Raw genomic sequence first — 25,333 nt, 5'->3', positions numbered from 1 at the left:
TTATTTTAAATTAACATTGAAGGAACTGATACATTAAAGATCTTGAATGTTTAGCTGTACCTAAATAACCTACGAGAATTAATTGAGATTCCAAATATGAGCAAAAGCTGTTAAATACATGTAGAAACACATTCCCTTACAAACACTAATACCAAAAATGATTGAATTTATAACCTTTCTCAGATAATAAACATCAGAATAACACAACACTTCCAATATGTAAGAACAAAATCTAACTTCTACAATAAAAGCAGAACTTGAAAAAACAAACACCTTGACTTAAAATCTGTAGAGCTGAACTACGGGAAAAACAAAGCATGCAGTCCTCTCTTCACACTCTGGACCTGCCCCTCAAGCTACAAACGGCACAAAAGCACAAAGAAACAGTCAGGGGAGACACTAAATTTAAAATGTTACACATCATCAGGACTGGATGTTATGTAGAAGCTCTAAAAGCAGCATTGTTCTGCTGACAGAGTGAAGGACGCAACATGAAAGGCAAACAGAAAGCCAGTCTAAGTGCATCTGGTCTATTCCGTGCTGAAGAGTCACCTGTGTTTGCATCTACTCACCATCTCTCTGAGGAGTCCATCCTGAACTGACTTCAAGCTTTTTTTTATCTCGCACATCTGTAAACAGCAGGCAGAGCAGCAGGGATTCAGGGGTGGTGACAGAATATGACACAACCAGAACATGCAAGCGGTAAAAACGCACAAGATAAGCAAATGTGGAAGATGATTAGGCACACAGACAGAGGTGACATGTTCTATTTATAAAATAAATAAATGAAGTGTGAATAAATGTGCCTATCCGAAGCTGAGTGTTAGATTTACACAGCTAATTAGTCTAACACTGGAGTGAATATGAAGCACATTGTTAGACGTGAGCTGTGAAGTTTAGGTCTGAGCGTCAGACCTGGGATGTGAAGATTTTCTCCTCATACTCCAAGCTGGGACACATGTTGCTCTGGAGGGCTCTCTTCAAGGTCTCCATTCTGGAGAGAAGAGGACAGTCACAAAGAGACAAAATGATCAGGAGAACACGCAAGGTAAAGCAGAAATGCATATATTGTGTGGGTGGGAGAGAAACACGGGAAACAATAATAAAAGCACTTTGTGTGGAAAACGATTTCTGGTTTACGCGACACGACGGCAGTATTTAATGAGTTGAAATGGTTTATGTAAACGGCTTTATCTGAAGCTGCATTTTCTATTTTATGCATGTTTTTAATGGTATGTAAACACTTCAAAAGTCACCGTTAACCCCCTTCACTGGATGTCAGTGATTCAGAATCAAACACATTTATTGAACAATGCCTGGTAAAGCAGAACATCTTCAATCAAGTCTGAATTCTGGGAAAGCATAGGTTTAAACAGTTACACCAGGGGTGTCAAACTCATTTTAGTTCAGGGGCCACTTACAGCCCAATTTGATCTGAAGTGGGCCGGACCAATAAAATCACAGAATAATAACCTATAAATAACCATGACTTCAAATATTTTCACTTTGAGTGCAAAAAAACATGAATTCTGAAAATGTTCACATCTAATGAACTATCTTTTAAAGATAAGACAGCTTTATTGTCATTGTACAATGAAATTCCAGATGACTTTCTCCCTTTTAAACATACAAGATAAATAAGTTAGGAAAATAAAACACCCGGAATCAGAATCAGCTTTAATGGCCAACATAACATACAAGGAATTTGGTTTGGGCTGTTGGTGTCACCCTACGAATAAGGAAAGAGAATAATCATTTTTCAAAAAACTATAGGCAGAAGGAAAAAAATAGTAGTAATAAAAATAAATCTAACACAGTATACACAGATATTTACAAGCTAGAAAGGAATATAAAAACAGTTGTGAAAAATGATAATTGCTACAGTGATAATATAGTGCGAAGAGAAGAGAATGCTGTTCTTAGTGCAAAAAGCAGTGCACATATCCATAATAAAAAGTAACTAAATAGAGGAATAAAAGATAGAAATCTTTACAAAAAATAGGTCTAGAAATTATTTAAAATGTATAGTTTTACAAATGTACAATTTGCAGTGAATGTCTTCTCTGTAATTTTTTTTTTACCTTTTTCAAAGTCATCCAGTGGGCCAGATCAGACCCTCTGGCGGGCCAGTTTTGGCCCGCGGGCCGTATGTTTTACACCCCTGATTTACACTGATAAGCCACAACATTAAAACCGGTGAGGTCCCAAAGCTCCCCTGTCCTATTCAGAGCTGTTGGACCTACACAACAACATGCAGTTGCTTTTAACGTCCCTCCTAAGTCCCTCCAAGTGAACCTACCTGTTAATACCAGCAATGTACCTCAAGGTTCAAGGTTACTTTATTTATACCCATGGGTAGATTTGTTTTGCAGAAAAAATGATTGCATTTGGCATTCCATTACAAAACACACATTGAACCTGACAGGCAAACAAAAAAAAAGTGCTCAATGTTCCGCCATTCACCAATATAGCAGCAAGGATAAGTAAAAAGATAACAATAATATAACAAAAATACAATAGTGAGCTCGTAAACCAAGAACGTCAGTAAAAAGCTTTTTAATGACGCTTCTAGGATTTCCTGGTAATATGACGCACTACTGACAAAATATAGTGAAAGATGCAGCCGGAAAGACAACAGTCACTTTCCTGCATCACGTGCTGTACGGCAGCACGACTAAAATAGCCACAGTTCCATTTTTAACACCATCACTTCTCAGAATCACGGCGGCAGCAGGTAAGAATAGAATGTATGCGTTGCTTTTCAGCAGAAGGAACTGAGACTTGTGGATGGAGGGAACAAAGAATGGGATATTTTGAATTTTAAACAGCATATTGTGAGCAGTTAGTCATAATACTGAAACTGATGTGGGGTACGCTTGAGCTTGTCAAGTGAAGAAATGCTATTTTTATGACCAGCCACTTCTGGGACCGTATGTGCTAAGAAAAGCATAAAGAGGGTGAGGCACATGAGGCATGATGGTAAATGTGTGTACTGACTAGAGAATGGTAGATGATGGCTTGCTAGCAAAATATCAGTAACCGCAGATTAGTCATACAAAGAAGCATTGTGTACATGTTTCCAGAAAATAGCTTTAGGGAGCATGTTTAGTTGAAGATGATAAGCCTGAGGAAAAATGTATTTCCTGTCACACGTTTTAATCCTTCTTTAATGTTTTACAGACTATTTGGGTTCAAGCCTGTGCAGCTACATAATCCAGTGCTCACACAAACACACACAAGCCTAAATTTTACCTCTTGGTTTCCTGCTCCTGGTAATGAAAAGCCAGAGTCTGCTTTTTAGCGTAATTCTGAAAAACAAAAAAAAAACAAAGTCGAAACAAAGATCAGGCACTGGTCAAATCAACAAATCATAATTAGTGGCAGTCTAGCAGAATAATGCATGGTGAGATATTTCATGTTACATAATATTTTCCACATTGTCCCACAAAATATTACACAACGAGTGCGTGTCTGTGTGAGAAAACAACTGATAGAGAGGGAAACCTACAGCCAGGTCTTTCTCCATGCTTTCTAGCAGTGCGATTTGCTGCTCCAATTTGTGCATCTCTTCCAAGAGGACGTTCTGAAGGTGTACCTGTTTTTCACTCCTGGATAGAGAAGAATTAGTACCTTTAAGTGACAGAGTAAACCTAATGCTGCTTTAGAAGACTGACCGACTGCTTTTACTGCTCAGTCATTTTCTCAAGTAGCCACATTAGTGGGGAATTAGTCATCAAATTTGGGTATAACTTAGCAGTACCAAATGTTAAGTTTACTTATTTTTCTGATCTATTCTTCAGTAAATGCATTAGACAGATATGTTAGTTTTATGGCTTGTTTAGAACATGCTAACCAACGTACTGACCTGTGTTTGTTAATTTGCTTATTAATGGAGGAGATGTGCTGCTGAAGGGTCTTCAGAGACTCTTCGTTGTTAACCTCCACCTTGTGACGGTTCTAAAGATAAACACATGTATCAGACACTGGTTCAGTAGGGCCATCATTTAACAACAGCTTAGCGGTAAAGAATTATTAAAATAGAGCTCAAAAGAGGTATGACACAGAATGCTGCATGTTCTCCTTTCCTGACGACTTTATAAATGTGTCTTTCTATGTCCAACCTGAAACTTCTTATTCAGCTCTGAGCTCAACATCTGACACAGGTCACTTGGGCTTACAGAGCTTTCTGGCAACTCTAAATCCTCATCCATGTCCATGTCTCCGTCCACCACTTCAGCCTCCCACGGACTGGAGCTCAGGTGGGAATAAGACATCACCTGGCTCAACTCGTCCACACCAGACACCTCAGCGACTGTGGGTAAGAGTGATATAAAAGGAATGAATGCTAAAAAGAAGACACTGAAAACCTAACTATACTGAGTGTTTGATTATCATAACTACTTCTGTCATTAAAAAATGTTTTTGGCTGTTTTTTCACTTTGTATACAATGGTAATTGTATTTTGGTACATATTAATTTTCAATATTTTTGCAATTATTTTAACAAATAATCCAAAAAAGAAGAGATTCTCATTACAAGATCTGTTTATGCTTAATTATCTAACACTGAATCTGATGTCCAGATTAAAAAAAAGCAAGTAAAGGATACCTTTACCATGAGTTGTGTCTCTTGAGGTCTTATCCTTGCTATATTTACGCTCTTCTGACTTTCTCTTCCTGATAACTTTCACAGTTCCCTTTGGCCAGTTTTTCTTGTTGTCCTCTTGCTGCTCTCCCCAGTTCTGGGCCTGACCATGATATCTAGTTGCTGAAATAATTAGGAAATATTTTCAGAGGTGAAAGATTGACTCATGCTTTAGTTCCTAATCTTGCATTAACTGTGCTGTATATTGTATCTAAATCATCAACTGAGAAATGACGCAGCTGCCTTATGGGATAGAGTTGACTGTGATTACAGAATATCACAGAGAAAATTGAAACCAACGAAAGAGAGCCACTGATTTTTGGATGGGTGTTATTTCACCAAAAGATTTAGAGATCTTATTTCAGACATGTGGTCATTTACTACAAATTTTTCAAGTACGAAAAATGTCTCACGGGATTTGAACAATTTTCTTGGCTTCATCCGAATAGAACCCTGCTCTCTCATCTTGCTTTTCTTTCTTCCTTCCTTCTCATCTTCCTCAGAATCACTGGATGAGGAGAAGTGCCGCTTGCGACTGGGTCCTGTAACAAGAGTCACACAGTGTAATACTTCACCCATTATACAACGTCTTCTTAGCACAACAATTTCTCTAAAACAGATCAACGATTTGTACCCATAATGACAATTTCATTACATATAATTTTATAATGAATTGCACCCTTTAGGTGTAGGTGGAACTGATCAGTGGGGTTAGATTTTAGGCATTAGGAACACAGAACAAGTTGAAAACAAAAGATATTTTACCTGACATAAGCTGGAGGTCTCGGTCTGAACGTGGCCTTTTCTGTCAGAATGGATAGTAACACTTCAGTCACTTGTTTATTTAAAAACACAAAAACTCCATCAGTAAAACATTTTCAGTGTTTCCATCCATCCAAACATCTGTTCACCCGGTATAACAATAAAATCATACAGAATAAATTTCAGTAAAGAGCCCTCACCTCTGTTTTAAGAGGCTCAGTCAGGGAACCGGTGGGGCTGTCCTTCACTCTGCTCATCGCTATTAATGACTTAGTGGACGATGGGCTCAGTGAAACTAGGGACGCTGAAGACACTTTACTGAAACCAGAGTGGTGAGCATAGTTAATGCTCTCTTCAGGGAAAGGTGACTGAGCAGGAGAGGGCACAGGTGGCCTGTCCAAGTCAAGGAGTGTAGACGTCAAGAGGGGCCGAGTGGACAGGGACAAAGGAGACTGAGGTGCAGAGGACAGGTGCTGCTTGACTGTACACACCTGGAAACAAAACAAAGAATGGAGGTGTACAGCGTCAGATTAGACATTATGGACGAGAAGAAATACGACAACTCACTGTGTGGTTATATAATCAGCATGTCTGCCATGGATTAGTGAGAGTAAATGAAAAAGACATTTTCTACAGTACATTAAGAAGCATAGATGAAGTGCTGCAGTGCTATTTTCGGCTCTGCCTGGAGTTTGATGGGACATTTCAATCATGCTACTTAACTGTTCAGAACATCATGTGCAATTACAACATTTTCTACATAATTACATGATGTATTTATCAGGGAATTTCTCAGATGGCCCAACCACGAGAATGGCTTGATTTATTTTTAGTCATGTCATGTGAGCTCTAAAAACTTCAGGATTCAGCAGTTTATGATTCATTATGTCTAGAGCTGTTTAAAAAGAGAACCCCCAACAACAAAAAATGGGGGTAAAGGGAGACAAATCTCACTTCCTCGTTTTCCCTTAAGCACGTTTTCTCAGCTGGTCTCTGAATTTCAACCACCAATGTTAAGGTTACAGACCTACTTCCTTAAATTCTAGGTTACTGGTAAGGCGGTGTTCAGTCGCTTAATAAGTCACACCACCATTCATGTTACTCGAGGGGTTCTCACGTTACTGCCAAGTGACGTCAGTGACATCCACATAGAGTAAGGGTATGTGAATCACTCAAAGATGCTAAATACCATACTCTGAGATGGGTTGTTAAACATCTTAAAAATGGTGTGTGCCCAGTTAAGTTTGACTGCAAAAGCATTCTAGGCTGCGCTGTTCTGATGTGGAAAACTTTTAAGTACTTGAAGAATGTAAAATATCATTATTTATTTAACAGTTAACTCTATACAATCAAATCAATATTCGGTGGGCCCATCCTTTCAATCTGTAAACAGTTGTATTTTTCTATCTTTCCACTATACTGGAATAAACTGCTAGTTGCAAAGGGAAAATCTAAAAGTGAAATTTTAAAAAATTACAGTTGTTTCTAACAGTGTAATGCAGATACAAAGATATAAAATTTGATTACTACTACTTCTGTGACATCCAAAATACCTAAAACTTTTGCACACTACTACACTGAATATCTCTGCATGCCATTCTAACCCTTGACACCGAAACCATGAGAGTAACATACAGTGTCGGTAAGGTGATGTACCTCTGCTGCACCAGGTCTACTGGGAGGACTGGGTGCAAAGGTTTGACCTCCCAGCGAAGAGAGGGAGGGGACAGACTGGATGCACTGAGTCTTGGATGTGCTGTGCTTTTTCTCTGCACTGTAGAAAAACGAGGGCTTGCAGTTTCCTTTACTGCTGGCTGTGGAGCGAGGTTTGGGTAGCAGCAGGATCGGCGAGGGGGTGTCCTGGCAGAGAAGGTTCGGGGAGGCAGGGAGCGGGGATCCCTGTGGGCTGAGGACCGGGGAGCAGGTCAAATCCAATGTTGGGGCTGACCTCTCAGCAGCTGCGAGGGTCCAAAATAAACACAGATGTTCAAACAGCTGGCTTCAGAAGTTGAACAGAGAGCAGAAGGTCAATACATACATGCTTTTCTTCATATCAATTTACAGTGAAGAGGCTGGAGAGCAATGTGGCTCTTTATGTAACATTTTTTTTGTGTGAAGATGCATCAGCTGCAAAGAGAGACTATATCTTCTGCCAACAGGGTTAAGACGGAAATGGTCAAATAAATGTATTTTTTAAAATAAGTGCAATAATTTTAGTTTTGACTGAAGAATATTCTTTTGTATACAACTCCCTTTCAGGTGGGACAAATTTAAATCCTCTTTCTGGTCATGAATAAGACTGATACGTTAGTGGAACCCAAACAAAAGCAATATACTGTACGTCAATGATAGGAAACAATGTCTCTAAAGAAATATGTGGCCACTGTGAGGAAATTAACAAGCCATTTGATAAACCATGAACCATTTAACAGACATTAGCTGATGTCAGCGGTGTCTAATGGCTGTTATCTAACTCTGATGTTGGTGACTAGCTTTCCACAGACTCTTACATCTCATCTTCTCGATGAAAGGAGGAGACGGACAGAAAGAGGTCTGGCAGGCAGCCCAGGAATCCTTCATTGCACTCATCTGTTCTTCAGCAGGGATGACATTTTTCTTATTCAACTTCGAAGTTTCTTGAAGAACGTTCTCAGGCCTCAGCTGCTGAACAAAAGTGTTTCTGTTATTTAAGATGGCTGGTGGATACGAAACCTATTCGGAGGCACAATGAGCACACACGTGTTCCAAGACCGTGACTCATTCCCAGCTTGACACAGCCAAAAAGTAACAACTTGATGTTTATTTACCCTTTGATGCGAAGTTATATGCAGTATGCCGTACATAGATATTTATATATAATTTGGAAAATGGCTTGAGCAACCTGCCAGTCATGAATGATACAACATTTTGGCCATACATTTTTTCATCTGCTTGACTGCTTCAACGCGCATGCTTACACATATTTTGCAATAATTATGCAAAGCACCAATGGGGCCAATTTGCATTTATTATCCATGCTGTGTTAAGATGTAAACTGTCAGCATTTGCTAAAATGCATGACTGTAACTTGTTCTACAGTATATGAGAATACTTGTTATATTTGATCGATTTTTCTTTGCAGGACTGAACTAGAATGGCAGCAATAAAGGTCTGGGTTCTCACCTTGACACCAGATGTTTTTTTCAAATCTGACTGCTTGTTGCCGTCTTGTCTCATGTAGCTAGCAGTGGATTGCTCAGAGAAGGTGTTTTTGCTCTTTATTCCCAGTGGTACTATTGACCACTTCTTCTCACTCTTCCCTCCCTGGCCGAGAAAATATTTCTGTTGGCAGACAAACCAAAGAGGGCTTTAATATTGCTGCAACTGTCAACTGCTACTACAACATGCGTTTGTGCTGCAAACAACATAATCAGCTACCAACTAAATGGTATACAGGCTTTACAGAATTCAGTAGCAAGGTCAAGAAAGACAATGTGTCAACTGTCACCACATCTTGCAACCAAGAAAAGTTGACCAAATATTTCTTGATCTGACAAAACTATTTGATTTCCAGACCATTCTGATGTATCGATTGTGATATATTCAGAATTTTGATAGTTTTGGAGGGCTGGTACCTAATGCATACTAGCTCACTATATTTTTACCTCATTAAAATGATGGCAACAGTATGAATTTAAGTACCACAGTCCCAGAAAATAAAACTATATCTGTTTGGTACACTGTAGTTACAGTCCCACAACTAGGTCAGAGTGTGTTGTTTACAATGTTTATCACAGTATGAGCATGTGGGGATACAGATACTGTATGTTTTCTGACATATGCAGTCAGACGTCCAGAGGATTCAGAGACCTTGGAAGGAGGTTGCTTCTCTGACACAGACTCTGTCAGTGACTGCAGTGACGTCAGTGACATCCACGTAGAGTAAGGGTATGTGAATCACTCAAAGATGCTAAATACCATACTCTGGGATGGGTCGTTAAACATCTTAAAAATGGTGTGTGCCCAGTTAGGTTTGACTGCAAAAGCATTCTAGGCTGTGCTGTTCTGATGTGGAAAACTTTTAAGTACTTGAAGAATGTAAAATATCATTATTTATTCAACAGTTAACTCTATACAATCAAATCAATATTCGGTGGGCCCATCCTTTCAATCTGTAAACAGTTGTATTTTTCTATCTTTCCATTATACTGGAATAAACTGCTAGTTGCAAAGGGAAAATCTAAAAACACTGAACTAGAATGGCAGCAATAAAGGTCTGGGTTCTCACCTTGACACCAGATGTTTCTTTCAAATCTGACTGCTTGTTGCCGTCTTGTCTCATGTAGCTAGCAGTGGATTGCTCAGAGAAGGTGTTTTTGCTCTTTATTCCCAGTGGTACTATTGACCACTTCTTCTCACTCTTCCCTCCCTGGCCGAGAAAATATTTCTGTTAGCAGACAAACCAAAGAGGGCTTTAATATTGCTGCAACTGTCAACTGCTACTACAACATGCGTTTGTGCTGCAAACAACATAATCAGCTACCAACTAGATGTTATACAGGCTTTACAGAATTCAGTAGCAAGGTCAAGAAAGACAATGTGTCAACTGTCACCACATCTTACAACCAAGAAAAGTTGACCAAATATTTCTTGATCTGACAAAACTATTTGATTTCCAGACCATTCTGATGTATCGATTGTGATATATTCAGAATTTTGATAGTTTTGGAGGGCTGGTACCTAATGCATACTAGCTCACTATATTTTTACCTTATTAAAATGATGGCAACAGTATGAATTTAAGTACCACAGTCCCAGAAAATAAAACTATATCTGTTTGGTACACTGTAGTTACAGTCCCACAACTAGGTCAGAGTGTGTTGTTTACAATGTTTATCACAGTATGAGCATGTGGGGATACAGATACTGTATGTTTTCTGACATATGCAGTCAGACGTCCAGAGGATTCAGAGACCTTGGAAGGAGGTTGCTTCTCTGACACAGACTCTGTCAGTGGCTGCATATAGCTTTTGTTTGTTTGTTTACTGGTTGCCTTCTTCATCTTCATTTGGGCAGCCTCATGAGTTTCCCCATTATTTTTCAGATGATCAGTGGAGGAGACCTATTTGGACAGACAGAAAAAAGGTGCACTTTACTCGATGTCAAGTCTGCCCATCACAAATTCTGATATGTCATAATTGATTAAATACCTGATTCCACATCAGGAATCTTCAGATTTTTGTCTTTCAAAAAAGTATTATCTAAGTAGCATGCATTTTTAAACAAAGCTTGCTGTTCAAATTATCTATTTAAATATATTTAACACGCTGTTTGGAGCCATGATTTTGTTTGCCTTCTTGATGCCATGTAGGTATGTAAAACCTTTGACTAAGGCTGTTGAACTGTCTGCTCCATTGTAATGGTGACTCTGACCACAGTAATTAATATCATTACTTTAACAAAACAGTAAAATTGTATATGGTACAGGCAAATTCACAATATGTACTTGATTATATACAGATATTGGAATAAAATAGTGTCCCATCCAGGTATGTGCATACACGGTGACACAGGCAAGTATTATTTTTTTTTTAGAGGTCTTTAGAAGTAAGACAAACAATTAATTTAAGTTTATAAAAGAAAGAAATAAAGCAGTCTTTTGCCTTGGGACTGGGAGACTTCTCTGGTGGTGACTGGCTGTCATCTGTATCCGGCACCCTGTAGCTTTTGGTAGACATGGCTGCAGCTCTCCTGGGCATCTTGCCAGCTGCATGTGGTCTGCTGGGTGCTGCTGCTGGCTTCACTGTCTTCTTTGGCTTATCCAACCCAGTCTCCAAATAGGGCTTCTTTTGGTGCAACAATGACACACAGTGGCTGACTGGGATAGCGCATCACAGGCTTACAGCACATTATTTCGCAAAAGGAACACTTCTCCCTTACCTTGGGTTTGGTGTCATCTGTTACAGTTTTTGGAGAGGGGTGGAGTGATTCTGGAGATTCATCTACAGTGAAAGAAAGCACATTGCATTCATGGGATCAGTAATGTCGTACAATAACTACATTATTATTCAGTCTTGGTGCAACATTTTTTAAATTATAAGTCTGACTGTGTCTTTGTTGGCTTACATGACGTATGAAGTGGGATAGCTTTGGGTTTCTTGGGCGCCTGCCTAGAGTATTTGGTAATTTTGGGTTTGGGTTTCCTGGATGACTCTCTCAGCCAGCTGACCTCTGTCTGGGCATTGTCCGTATCCGTGTCACTGAACAGATGGTTTTTCACGTACCGCTTGTTCTGAAACATACGAAGTGGCAGCTAACAGACAATTCTGTGCTATCCTGCATGAGCATCAGACATAAAGAGAGACTCTGTTTTAATGCTTTTAATAAAATACTGCAATACAACGAAAACATACTTTCCCCACAGGTTGTCCTTTCTTGTTTGTGTTCAGGAGTAGTGAAGAGCTGTGGATGTCACCGTCAAACAATTTGGAAAATATGAAATCAGACAGATTTTAAGACAAACGTTTGATGAAATATCACAGTTTCAATGACTGTATTCCTTCATAAACATGTCCACAGGCCAACTTGACCTACCTGCTTGACATGGCAGAGGTGTTGGTCTGGGTTTTGTTTTCTCCCTACAGTGCAATCAAAGAGGCTTTACACACTACAGTGGTGTTTTAAGTACTTATACATGATACATCCAAATGAACAAAATAATTAATATGAGAAATATTTACCCCAATGCTCAATAGCGTATAAGTACTGAATTCAAAAACTGAATTTCTGTCCAAAAGAGAAAAGATATTAAGGTATTAAATGTACCCTAAAATGAACTGAAAGCCAAAGATTTATCCAAACGTTATTCAAATCTTTTAAATGGGGTATATTACCTCTTTCTGACAGCTCCAGATGTTTCTTTCTATAGCAGATAAAGATCACATTTTAGCAAACAAGCAAGGCAAAAGCGATTCAAATGTATTACTTAAGCCAAGCCAAATCATAAATCAAGTAATCATCACTTACTTTAGCAGTTGGTAACCAGCTCATATTGAAGATTGGTCTGTTACAAAAATGCAACAGTCAGTAAATAGCACTTGCATGCCAGCTATGATTTTTTTTTTATTTAGCAAAGTAGAAAACATGCAGTCCAGTATATATGTATACCTGTTGACAAGAGGACGGCTCCAGCTCTGACGAACTGTTTGTGCAGTGCCTTTGTCTGTGGATTGGGTTTTTCTGTCATAACGGCTAGCGATGAGCTTCACCATGTTGCCTGCAACTTCTGGATCTCTCTGAGTAGAGACAGTAGCAGAAAGAATTACATAAAACAAGAAAAAGAAACATTAAGAACTCTGGAATGGATTTTATGCTGCACAAATTCACAGAAGTCCTACCATGTCTTTGCTTGTAAAGGTCCTCTTAGTTTCAACCTCAGGTTTGGTTGGTATTCTCTCCTGTGCTTTGACAGCATCTGGCTTCAGTGATGTCTGGCTTTTTCTCTTCCCTTCAGCAGAGCTATTTCTCGGGGTCTGCTGCACTTTGGGACTACACAATGTAGAAACATGCTCGTCTCTTGAGCTTCTGTCTTTAGAGTCTCCTCTGACATTAGACGATTTTCTCTCGAGTGCAGCTGGCTCCTGAGGTGTAGGATTTTGATGTCTCTCGACAACCTGCTGCAGAAGCTCGGTGACTTTGATGTGGAGCTCCTTCTGATGGACAAAGGTTGAGTTTGAAACTGACCATCTCTGTGCTGAGGATGGACACTGGTCCTGCTTCCCCACCACATTTGAATGAGGTTCTAAAGACCAAAAAAATGTTGAATTCAAAAACAAAATAAAGGTTGAATTAAATCATTTTTAAAGTAGCTATGTTTTGCATCTCTTACTAGCTTTTCATGTGCAAAAAATGCATTGACACCTTAAAGACAGTGATAATATTGGATGTCTTGTTTACCAGGTTGTGGCAGAGGACTATTTTTCTTGGAGGGCATCAATAGCATTTCAGAAATTGACAAATTCTTCCAATTAGAAGATCTGTAATTTAACACGAGCATATTTAGACACATTCTCTATGAAAACATATAGTATTTACACACAAACATATCCAACATAACGCAGTGTATTGGCTGCGTAGTAAAATTACAAGTGAAAGTTCTTTACAGTGCTTACATGTTTCTCTCCTTTCTGGGCTGGGTGTCAGGCACAAAACCATGCTCTGTAAGTAAAAAGATCAGTGATGGGTTCAGAAGCATGTCATAAATAACAGTGCAGCTTTAATCCTTGAATCAGACAGCAAAGCGATACCATACCCAGACATTTTTCTTCTCCTTGTCCAGACAGAACTAAATCTACTGCTTCTGCCACTGAGGTGTTCTGCAGGACATGGAGAGACAACAAATATAAGAGAATGAAAATTAAAAAAAAAAAATATGTACAGTTACCCTCTAAAGTTTAGGGTTTGAGTTATGAGAAGACACTGTTTTGTCAATCTAATTACTACTACTTTTGTTTTACCTGCTTCACTGTATACACAGTAATCGGTGTTTACATAACAATGCAGAAGCAACACATTGACAAGCTCTGTCTTGTCTCAAAGTAATCTAAGCAATAAACTAACTGTAGCCGAAACAAAGAGGTGTAATGGAAACACAGAACAACATAATACCAGACAGCGGAACGTATTTTGAATCATGTTAGTTGGCTGCTCTCACATTCTCAGCTCCAGGGTGGTTAATAACCGTCCACAGTTCAACTGAATCATGCTCTCACTAACAGAACAGTTTCAAAAGACAGTGCAAAAGTAGTTTTAGTAATATCAGTAAAAGAATGGTATTTATATGATTATATACCTTTTTATATTTGTCCGTCTTATTCTTGACGCGCTGTTTGGAGGCTTTGCTCAGTTGAGATGAATCCAACTGAGACAGATAACATAGAAGGTAACATTGTGCCAACATTACAAAAGAAAAGCATAAAATGATGTCTTGCTTTTGAGTGACCGTTAAGAACTTACAAAAGTGCAAAGTATTTCGAACACTTATACCATTTGTGCTGTATGTTTAATTAAGTGCATTGTTTTCAGTATTGTGTCATACCTTTTCTTCCATACCAACTGCATTTGCGCGTCCAAGTATTGAGTTATGACTGCAAGTCTTAACGGTTGCTTCACGCAATTGGACCATCTCCTGCGATGACTTATCCTTGCCTTTGGCTGGTGTGTCTAAAATTGAGAAAAAACAATATTATACTTGAAAGATGAATCTATGTGCCTCATTTTAATTTATCTACATGAACAAAATAGTGAAAAACAAAGGACAAAGAAGCTTCTTATCAGAAAGACAAAAATAAGAATTTTGATGTATGTAAACAGGTTGATTACAATCAGTCAGTAGTTCGGGAACTTATTTACAGATACAAACTATCTTAACTGATCCCAAAAGACATGAAACAACTGGTTGTAATTCCACCTTAATCTTTTAATATACTCTAAGCACTTGTCTTGAGTTTACGTGTCAAGAAAAGTCATTCGAGAAAACTGACTAGATCCTTGCTTGTTCTGTATCTACTCTCAGATGTACGTCGCTTTGGATAAAAACATCTGCTAAATTAAATTGTAGAACTGCAGAAAACTGTTACAAAAACAAACTTTGAAGTTTGGTTTCTTGAGATACAATCAGTTTATTTGTCTCACTACTCAACCCTGCATTTTTCAAACAATAGGCATGCTTGTGTGTGATTCCATAGCAAGTAAGCGAATTACTAACTAACTATTTGAACACATTTCATACTACCAAGGATTGTTGATACCATGAAGTTCAAGCAAAATGATAATTCTTGACACTTTCTTGTGTCACGTACTTGATGGCCGAACAGCGACAGAACTGCCGCTGTGTGCACTTCCTACAGAACTGCAGCAAACTAAGATGGTGGAGTCTGGAATCCTCGACTTGGCAGGGGTCACCATCTAAAAATAAAATCAGAATGTGTCTGTGACTCAAATAGATGTAACATGATTTTCAAGCAATTCCATAGCAAAGTATTATAGATCTAATCCTTTCCAATAAAGTTAATAGAGGGTAATTCATGTAATAGAAATATAGAAATTCTGCTGTCAAGGAGCATTCATAGTCTTCAGTGTCAACAGTTCCTTCATAGTGCAAATGCTGGTCAGCAAAGGATTAAGCTTGATATGTTTGGGTTCTTCTCTACGGCTCCTTCTAAGGACTTAAAGTGTCAAGTGCCCATTTTTACAGAAGAACGGCATCCCATAATTTAACTTATGGCAGTTCTTAAAACGTACAGCTATAATACAAGAATGTACAGTATAATAGCTACAAAATGTATTTATCAATTGCCCACAATTGGTTATCATAACAGATGTTAGTTTGTTTTTGATCTACAGTTGAGTCATCTTTTGCAGGCATAAAATATGACATTATGGCATGCATTGTCAAATTACTACGCATCACAACTACATAATAGTGCAAAAATTGTATACTATATTGTACACAGTAGTACTACAACTGTATTATAAGCTTTTGTTCTGTACAAACAGAAGCCTGGTTCTGTATGTTTATGAGCTCACTGGACTGTGAAAGAACACCGTCACTAACAAAATTACATGCGGTGTTGAAGTTCGCTACACTTAACCTCTACCTTTTTGATCTAATAAACAATACAAAACAGTTTAACCTGTACATGTGTTGCCGGAGGAGGCAGAAGGTAGGGGGCCGTGCTTTTCTCGCTTTCTCCAAGGGACACCTGGCTCTCTGGAACAACCTGCAAGAATAATGGCAAAGAATGCAAACATACAATAATTTCATAATGATGACGGTTTGCACATTTGCACATTTTTCAAGATGTTCTCAGCAAATCTGATACATTAAAATCACATGTAACCCACATTACTAAAGCTCAAAAGTCTCTATAACTTGAACCAGTCTTATGTGAACCCATTTCAAACCTGATCATGCCTCAAGACTGTGCAACTGTCCCAGCTTTTGTCACTTCAATAGATTCTGGCCTCAGAAATGACCTTATAGCTGTATATGGAGAGCACTATTTTAATAAACCAGTATTTACCTGCGTGCTGTTCACCTCTGTTATAGTTTTAATTGTAGTTTTTGATACAGATGTGCCCTGACAAGAAAAAAAGAAAAAGATTTGTTAATGTAAATCACCAAGTTGATCATGACCACCCCCTGAAATACAGCTTAAATGCTGTATTTCAGGTGTTGCTGAGATTTTCTCAACAAGAAAACACAATAAATTATAGTGCTAATATTATTAGTGCTGCATTTATTGGAGCTAGAGTGAGTAAGCCTTGGCGTCTCTACTTTGTTTGTCTTGAGTCCATAGACGTTACGAGCAGCCCGCTGGATGTCCAGAGGGGAGCTGAAATGGATGGTGAGACTGGATCCTTCCACTGAACCAACAACCACCACCTCTGACAGCTTTACTTGCAAGATTTGCCTTTTGCCCTTCGCTGCAGACAAATAAAATAGTTTTAAAGCAAATACTTTAAACACATAGCTGGTCACATGCAAATCAAAAATGATTATAGCTTCATAAAGTGAAGTGTTCCCAACTTATCTGCTCTGCTCTATTCCAGACTAAAGCCATTCGATACATATATTTGTCATTTAAGAATCAAAATGCCTGAGCAGTGGTATTAGATAGGACTATCTAAAGAGATTTTTACTAATATTACAAGTAAAACAAAAATGTCACAAGGTCATTTTAATTCAGTTGCTGTCATTTTCAGTGGGCTGTGAATTTGCTCCCTTCACAAGCAGCATAATTAGACTATTGTAGCAGGCAGTTCTGTTTAACTACATTCTAAGTAATGTAGGTCTATTTTACCTCATGCTCCAAAACAAATCCAGAAACAAACTGTTTCACTAAGCCATGGTTATGACAGGATTAATCTTGCTAATATTATTGTAGCATAAATAATACCTAACTCTCAGCACTAACTTTAACAGCCAACGTTTACCAAGCAGCTTAACTAATATTCAGTCTGTAAAACAGTACCATTAAATGAGATTTTCAGAGCTCTAATGCCATAACGTTACTCAGTTGGAATTTATGATAACAATCACACTACTTAAGATTAGACTCCCTAGAAATGACCTTACAGATAATTCTACATCCAAACTAAGGCTGCCTATCGTTCACTAAAGCAAAGCAGTTCAGCCTCATCCAAACTACTAACAGGCCAAGCTTGACACATCATCATATAAGCCAAATGAAGAAGGAATTATTACCTTAAGACCACTGCAAGAACTTACACAAAAAACTTACTGGGGAGATGCATGTAATACCATGATACACTAAATATAACTCTGTTGACTGACTAAAATAAGCAGTAAGTGGGATGAGTGAGTAAACACAATATTGTGATCTTGTGTTTAGATTACCTGTGACTGTGTAGCTCTGGACTTCATTCTCATTGATGCATATTGTTTCCCAGTGGCCCTCCTATATGAAGGTCAAACCACATTTTGTTAGTCTCCACGAGATGCTGACTGTTGGTTGACCTTGCATGAGAATTTATTTGCATCTGCTGGACAGAAATGTTACTGATCTGGTGATCTTGAAGTACCTGTGTCTCTTCATCAGTCAAGGAGAAGTAAAAGGAGATGCTGTGGCTGCCAAGGTTAAAGTCAATCCAGAATTCCTCAAGATTCTCATCTGATGGCATTAGCAGCTGAGAAAAAAAAAACATTTTTTCTTTTCAAAACATCAACTAAAACACTTAATGGTACACTATGAATTGCGGCATTCAACCACAGAAGCAATCTATTTTTTTAAAGCAGTTAATACATCTGAGAAGGTTTTTAGAACACAGACAGAATCCGTTGATTGTATCCTTGGACATTCACTTATGTAGTGATTGAAATTCAGCCTTTTTCTCACATTTATAACCGTAGAAATCCAGCTGATACTGACCTCATACTTGCCCAGATAAACTTCCAAACACGGATAAGAATACACTCTACAGTAACAGAGGAGAGAGGACACAGTTATTCAGTTATTGTGTGTCACTGGTTCCATCAAAAACACTAAAATACCGTGTGTGCTCAGTGAGTTTAACAAAAGATAATGTTGGAAATAAGCTGAACCAGAATTACAAAAATATATATTCTCTGTGTGCGTGACATTGCTGGTGAGTGTGGCTTATCTATGATCAAAAAAGTCATTGGTATTCCTTCCGTACAGTCAAGACAGTTGAGTTACAGATAAATAGAAATATTCATCTTTTGAATCACAACTAGAAAGACTCTTCAGGTTTTTCACACCATGTCTTGGAAAACAGTGAGTTATGGTATGTGTGTACCTTCTCCTGTCTCCCTGCATCCCGTTCACCATGTTCAGAAACTTGCGGCAAGCCTGAAATTACAGACAGATACACCCAATTCTACGCAGTCAGCTATGAATGCACATGATAAAAGGAGCATAAATTATCTAATTTTACCGTCTCAAACTCAGAATCACGGATCTTTGCAAAAGCGTTGGCCACATGCCCCATGCTGAACCATTGATCTGCCAACTCTCTCCTCTGGTTAGGAGTGGCCATTCTGCACAGTGCCTCCATCAGGGAAGACTGGAAGTCATAATCTGAAGAAAAAAAAACAGACTGTGTTGTACATTTTTGTACCTAATCATGGTTCTCAATCAAGAGAGATAGTAGTACTCAAAAAAAAAACTTACCACCACCATCCAGTATTTGAGAAGCTAGTTTGATCCTGAAGAAAAGTGAACAATCAAAGGTTCAAAGGCATGATATAATAAAAATGAGTAGCAATGATCCTTACTATGAGCTAATTACTGAGACATACATGAGATCTGAGGACTCCAGTGATGTTAGGATCTTCCTGTCTTCCTGAAGCTCCACTGGGATTTTGTCGAGAATTAGGTTAAATTTACGAATTGCCTGTTGGAACATTATTAGCAAGTTCATTTATGAGCAAAGACTTCAGGCCGTTAGACTCAATGTTATTGTCAAAAAGTAGTTATTAAAACCAATTCTAACCTCTTTCTTAATCAGGATGTATATTCTGGGGTCCACTACCAACTGACCAATGGGATTCAGGAAGCACTCAGTGATTTCCCATGTTCCTGCAAAAAAAGAAAAAAAATGTTGTCACAATACCTACGTTTTTTTCTTCAATATTCAGATTCATAATTAACTTGTTATGAGAAGCTCATCTTGTATGATAAATGCTCATTTTCCTCCATGTAATTTTTTTCAGTGGAGAACAGAAATACCTTTTTCTATTCTTATTATGTTTCTAAACATTCAGAAATTAGTGTGGAATTTGCACAGTTTGAATTTTCATGTGGGTTCTATAAAGGGCTAAGTGAAGACAATGCATACTGATGATGGAAGGAAAATAAAGAAAAATATACGAGCGTACCCTCTTTACATGCTTCGTGTACCTCCTGTAATAAAAACAAGAGACACAAAACACCAGCAGATTAGGAAACCTCATGTGTTTCATCATAGAAAGCGTTTATTATTAGACACCAGCTCACCATTAAGGCGTTTAAGAAGTCCTCGGAGAGTGTGAATAAGGTCTCGTCCCACTGCAGGCCACACTGGAGCCACAGCTGCCTGCATTTCTCAAACCACTCCACCATGTGCACAAAAGAAGTTCCAATAACAAGTAAGCAAACATACTTTTAGAGCTCCTACATATGATGTGTCTCTATGTATTAGATCAGAGGTGTCAAACTCAATTTAGTTCAGGGGCCACATTCAACCCAATTTCATCTCAAGTGGGCCGGACCAGTAAAATCATAACATAAATACTGATAAAGGACGACAACTCCACATTTTTCCTTTGTTATAGTGCAACAAAGTACATTCTGAAAATGTTCACATTTAAGAAACTATATTTCTACAAAACATTATGAACAACCTGAAATTTCTTAAGAAAAGTAAGTTCAATTTCAACAATATTTTGCCTCAGTTTATCATTTACACATTACAACTTCCAAATCACAGTGTCTACAAAGGCACAAAACATTTAGTCACAAGTATCTGAAACTGAACAATATAGTATTTTACTTTTTTTAAAAAAAGGCAACAAAAACAAGGCAAAATATTCCAAAAATGAGACCCAAATGACAAAAGCGAGAAACAAGATGACAAAAAATGAGACAAACAACACGAAACAAAACAAAAAAGTTACAAAGTGGCAAAAACATGGACAAACGAATCAAAAAATTACAAAGCGTGAAACAAAATGACAAAAACGATGCACAAAACAATGGATGAAGCAAAACACAAAATGACAAAAATGATATTTGGATGATGATGTTCATTTTGTCGTTGACTATCGTAGGTTAACGTTAGTTCTTTTTCACCGACAAATCAAAGATAAGATGGTTTTACCTTATCACAACGCACCCTCACGGAACACGAACAGTTTTGACAAGAGGCCTCAATTTCGCCATCACACCCACCACAATACCACACTAAGAATTCATACTAGCAACAGAATTAGCATGCCAGAAATTACAGGATCAGAGACACAAATCGGAACTCCGAAACACAATAGCAGGCATTTTAAAATCGGCAAAACTACCGCACAGCAACATCACCAAGCAAGAAACAAAAGCAGTAAAATCACTCAAACAGGACAACAGCATCACCATCCTGCCGGCCGACAAAGGACGAACCTCAGTCATCATGGACACGGACACATACGAACAACAGCTAACCAACATGCTACAGGACAGGAACACATACGAAATACTCAAAAAAAGACCCCACAGAACAAAAGAAAAGGACATTAAAAACTCTGCTCAAGCCACTATTAGAAACCAATAAAATAACACAGGAACAACTGGCACAAGAACTCAACAATATCACAATACAAAAAGACAACATATTCATTTCACATGGTGTAGTTTCATTATTCACAAAAACCCCCGTTGACATCACATTACATATCATACAAGAGCGACTTAAGAAGGACAGGACACTGAAAAAATGCACAAACCTTACAGTAAATGACATCCTCACACTACTCCGGTTCGTTGCCACATCCACCTATTTTCAGTTCAAAGGAATTTTTTACAGCCAAAAACAAGGTTTTGCAATGGGAGATCCACTATCTGCAATAATGAGTAATTTTTTCATGGAAACGACACGATGACATCCTGGAAATAATAAAATCTGGACACACAAGAACTTATCGATCATCTGAACAACATGGACGACACGGGAAATATACAATTCACGCACGAAGAAGAAATAAAGCGGACCATTTCATTTTTGGACTTAAACATACACCACAGAGAAGACAGCAGCATTAAGATCACAGTTTACAGGAAACCTACACATACAGACCAGAACCTCCTCTGGACATCAGAACATCCCACAGCTCACAAACTATTGGTAGTTAGAACACTTTATCAACGGACCAGCGTCATAACAGACGATAAAGACAGACAGGAGGAGGAAAAACACATCAAGAAGGCACTCATACATTGCCAATACCCGATATGGGCCATCAACAAAGGAAAACAAGCTAAAAACAAAGTAAAAAAAACAAAAGGAAACACAAACAAAACGCACACAACAACCAGACAATAAAAACAAAGACATAATCACCATCCCATATATCCGTGGGATAACAGAACCCATACAGCGCATAATGAAAAAACACAACATCAACACAGCAGTAAAACCACATACAAAACTCCAGCAGCTATTAGTCCACCCCAGAGACAAAATAGAACCGGACAAGAAATGCAACATCATTTATGAAATTCCGTGCAAATCTAAAAGTCAGACAAAAAACAACAAAAACAAGACAAAATGTTACAAAAATGAGACCCAAAATGAAAAAAGAACAATGAGAAATACAGTATTTTACTTTATGATCAAAACAACTTGTCATGGTCTCGAAATCATTTTAAATGTATAGTTTTACAAATTTACAATCTGCAGTTAATGTCTTCCGAATGTAATTTTTACACTTTACAAAGTCGTCCCGCGGGCTGTATGTCTGACACTCCTGTATTGGATGTATACTTATCTTTTTGATCAGGCCTTGAGCTATTAGTCCAGACAGTCCTTGGCCACCTGGTAGTTTCAAGTTTTTCCCACACTTAGAGAGGCAGGCGAGAGCCCAACTGGCTGATGTGGCATCTTTTTGATCCAAACACTAAACACCATCAGAACAGTTTCATTAAATCCACAAACAGCAGAGCATCAGGGTGTGGTAGTGAGTGTGCTGGACTTTATCTTACCCTGCTGACAAGTTTATCCAATTTGGTAAGAAACTGTTGGGAGCATTTCACTGGGATCTCCTCATATATGTCCGTTTGCAAGAATACGTGCAGGGTTTGGGCATTCCCACTCTTCAACCCCTCGTCGATAGCATTCTCCAACTACACGAGTAAGAAGTTTTATTAATGTTTACGTTTTGCCATTTGTTCATCAAGAACTATTTGAGTAATGTCTTCTTAAATTACAGTACTGTTGATCAGTCAAATTGTTTAAAACTTGCATTCCAACCTGATTGCTCTGGCTTGGTATCATTCTTGTGTCTGAGGGTCTTCCGTGCGCTTTAGAGTCTGCGATCCTCAAAATGACTGTAAAAGAAAAAGGCAAACACAAAACTAACAATCTTAACACTATTTGAACAGAGATTTAGCCTCATGTATAGGTCAAGTGACTTTTATATGTATTTTCTGTTAATTTGTTGTTGACAATCAAAACATTTTGGTTATCTCTCAACAGTACTAACATCAATTGTGAGCTAGGCTGTGTCAAAAAGGGATTGTCTGTTGCTGGTTAAAGTTGTATTTCCCAGTTTATATACATCTACAGCTGGATAAAACACAGTGCAAAAGAGATAAAGAAATAATCTCTTTTGCAAATATCTTCAACTCTGAGTCATTTTACCTGCTGTGTCTCAGAATATAACCAATCCAGTTCTTCTTCCCAGTTAGAAAAAGCATTTAAGGGCCAGTTTAACTCACAAAATGCAGTTTTCCACTTGTCAAAACTGGAGCCTCTATATTGTAACGGAAATGGTATTATTGCATCAAAACTACTTGATTTCAATCACGAGGGCTGTATTTTAAAGGTTATAATATACAAGAAAAATGCACAATAGATGCATTTGCAGATGGGTTTTTACATCTAAAGCCTAACTGCAAATTATGCCATTCAGTCTAGCTTCCATACATGAACAAGATTATTAGAAAAACCAAACACATAGAGCAGAAACATCGAAAACAATACTATAAATACTGCCTGTAATCTTAAATGTGATTATGATGTGAACGTCAATTCAGGCATGGCAACAGCAAATTTTGATTTCAGCTGAAAATGCTTGGTATACAATCTTCAGGGGGGTCCAGGGAGGCGCAGCCCCCCTGAAGCCGAGAGGTTTTCAATAAAATAGAGGTGATTTAGAATGAAAAACATGCATAGAATTACAGAAGACTAGATTGTAATGAATAAGTTAATTTAATGAAAAGTTAACTTACTTTTTCTTCAATGTTGTCTCACTGCATTTAGTCCTACAATTTTTACAGTTCTATAGGTCTTTTAACACTATTTACACTGGAGTTCTACACTGGTCACAAAGTCACTTCTAATGTCACAGTTTCCTCTATGGAGTCAGCTGTGTCAGTTTTTTTTTTTTTAACATTTCCAGAACCCTCCTTAAACACTATCAGGGATTCATTTTGTCCTGAGTCATGAGTCAAATACCCAGTGTTTTGTTAAATGACTCAAATGACTTTTCTCTCAAGCCAATTCCATCGGAACTTGTTTTTGACACTTTTATCTATTTCTAGCACCGATGACTCTTGATCTTGAGATAAAAACCTCATGATTCCACTGAAAACGATCCCGATAGCTCAAAATTCCAACACGAACATGCCGCCATGAATTGTAACAAAAGAATGCATCGAGCAATTTGATTGGTCCAATCGTTGGCAGCTAACCAATTTCGACCAATCGCAAGGCCTTTTACAATGCAGCAGGAGCTAGACTGGTTCTCTTTGTCTGTTACTGCGGGAGAAATGCCGAGCGCTTCTCAAAAACCGGGAGCAAGAGTAACAAAAACATACCTCACCCCCCCTAAATTTTTCTCAACGGATTTAGACGATTCACAGAAATGATCAATTTGAAAATTAAAACGGCAGATTTCCACGGAACGGCGGAAAATTACAAGAAACTGCAGTTTTACGGAGACTAACTTTTGCCATCACCGGGGACCTAATCTGTATTTGCTGGTTTTGACTTTATGGAAAAAATAAAAGTAGCTGAAGACATTTGTAAATGTCTGCTCCCACGGTTACCGATCAGTTTTTGGTAGAGTTTCTGGCACCACAGCTCCGGGAGGAACGCCGATTAGCCACCGCCTCGGTAGACCGGTGCGCCGCGTCAACAAAGTCCACGACGTTTTCACCGGTCCTCTCTTTGTCAGCCCTCACCAAACGTAACTCCAAGACCTTCTTTACATATTATATATCACTAACGATCGTTGAACACATAAACTCAACCATTACTCGCTATCTGACCTGACATCTCTTTCCCCCAAATAACGGAGCTAGCTTAACGCCGAGTAGCTGCTGCTAATGCTAGCTAAAGTTACCTGTTAGCTAAAACTAATTTCGGACAACAAGGCATCAGCGAGCACCGGATAACTAAAAGAGTCGTGTAAGGTTGTACTATTCTCATTTAGTTACTTACCGTGTGCCTAATTTTCGCATAAAAACACGACGAGGCGCTTATTTTTTGAAAGTTTATAAAAGCAAAACCCCGCGAAGTCTTTCCGTCATTCACGGAAGCGCGTGACTTGTCTAACGTCCAATCAGAGGCCTGTTTACTTAGAACTGGCGGTTCTGATTTATTTGTTAGCTTGTTTGTTTAAGACATGCCACAGTATCATCACCTGTTAACTTTCTATTGT

The 25,333-nt window shown here is 38.3% G+C and overlaps 1 protein-coding gene across 1 annotated transcript; it reads right to left on the bottom strand.

Annotated features, from left to right (window-relative positions):
- Positions 1-2: 2 nt before the first annotated feature.
- Positions 3-25,223, bottom strand: LOC111566403 (synaptonemal complex protein 2-like). Its single transcript, XM_055012865.1, has 49 exons — positions 25,114-25,223; positions 22,921-22,997; positions 22,653-22,793; positions 22,439-22,567; positions 19,926-20,030; positions 19,808-19,832; positions 19,423-19,508; positions 19,229-19,323; positions 19,101-19,135; positions 18,865-19,007; positions 18,727-18,779; positions 18,339-18,384; positions 17,992-18,096; positions 17,807-17,867; positions 16,724-16,872; positions 16,470-16,526; positions 16,080-16,166; positions 15,246-15,351; positions 14,483-14,607; positions 14,237-14,305; positions 13,697-13,760; positions 13,557-13,602; positions 13,342-13,421; positions 12,783-13,186; positions 12,553-12,680; positions 12,412-12,448; positions 12,279-12,307; positions 12,126-12,171; positions 11,981-12,023; positions 11,799-11,860; positions 11,512-11,677; positions 11,326-11,387; positions 11,049-11,231; positions 10,361-10,507; positions 9,674-9,832; positions 8,569-8,727; positions 7,917-8,067; positions 7,063-7,364; positions 5,607-5,897; positions 5,410-5,449; positions 5,058-5,186; positions 4,609-4,767; positions 4,179-4,312; positions 3,866-3,957; positions 3,509-3,608; positions 3,253-3,308; positions 916-994; positions 573-629; positions 3-356 (listed from the first exon to the last, which is right to left on the bottom strand). Exons 2-49 carry the CDS (start codon positions 22,942-22,944, stop codon positions 300-302), a joined length of 5,103 nt encoding a protein of 1,700 aa, XP_054868840.1. The 5' UTR covers positions 22,945-22,997; positions 25,114-25,223; the 3' UTR covers positions 3-299.
- Between the last annotated feature and the right edge of the window lie 110 nt (positions 25,224-25,333).

Source organism: Amphiprion ocellaris, chromosome 8, assembly GCF_022539595.1.
Source record: "Amphiprion ocellaris isolate individual 3 ecotype Okinawa chromosome 8, ASM2253959v1, whole genome shotgun sequence".
In the NCBI taxonomy this organism is placed as follows: domain Eukaryota; kingdom Metazoa; phylum Chordata; class Actinopteri; family Pomacentridae; genus Amphiprion; species Amphiprion ocellaris.
The sequence above is the reverse complement of the archived record's forward strand: the minus strand, read 5'-3'. Positions and strand labels throughout refer to the sequence as shown.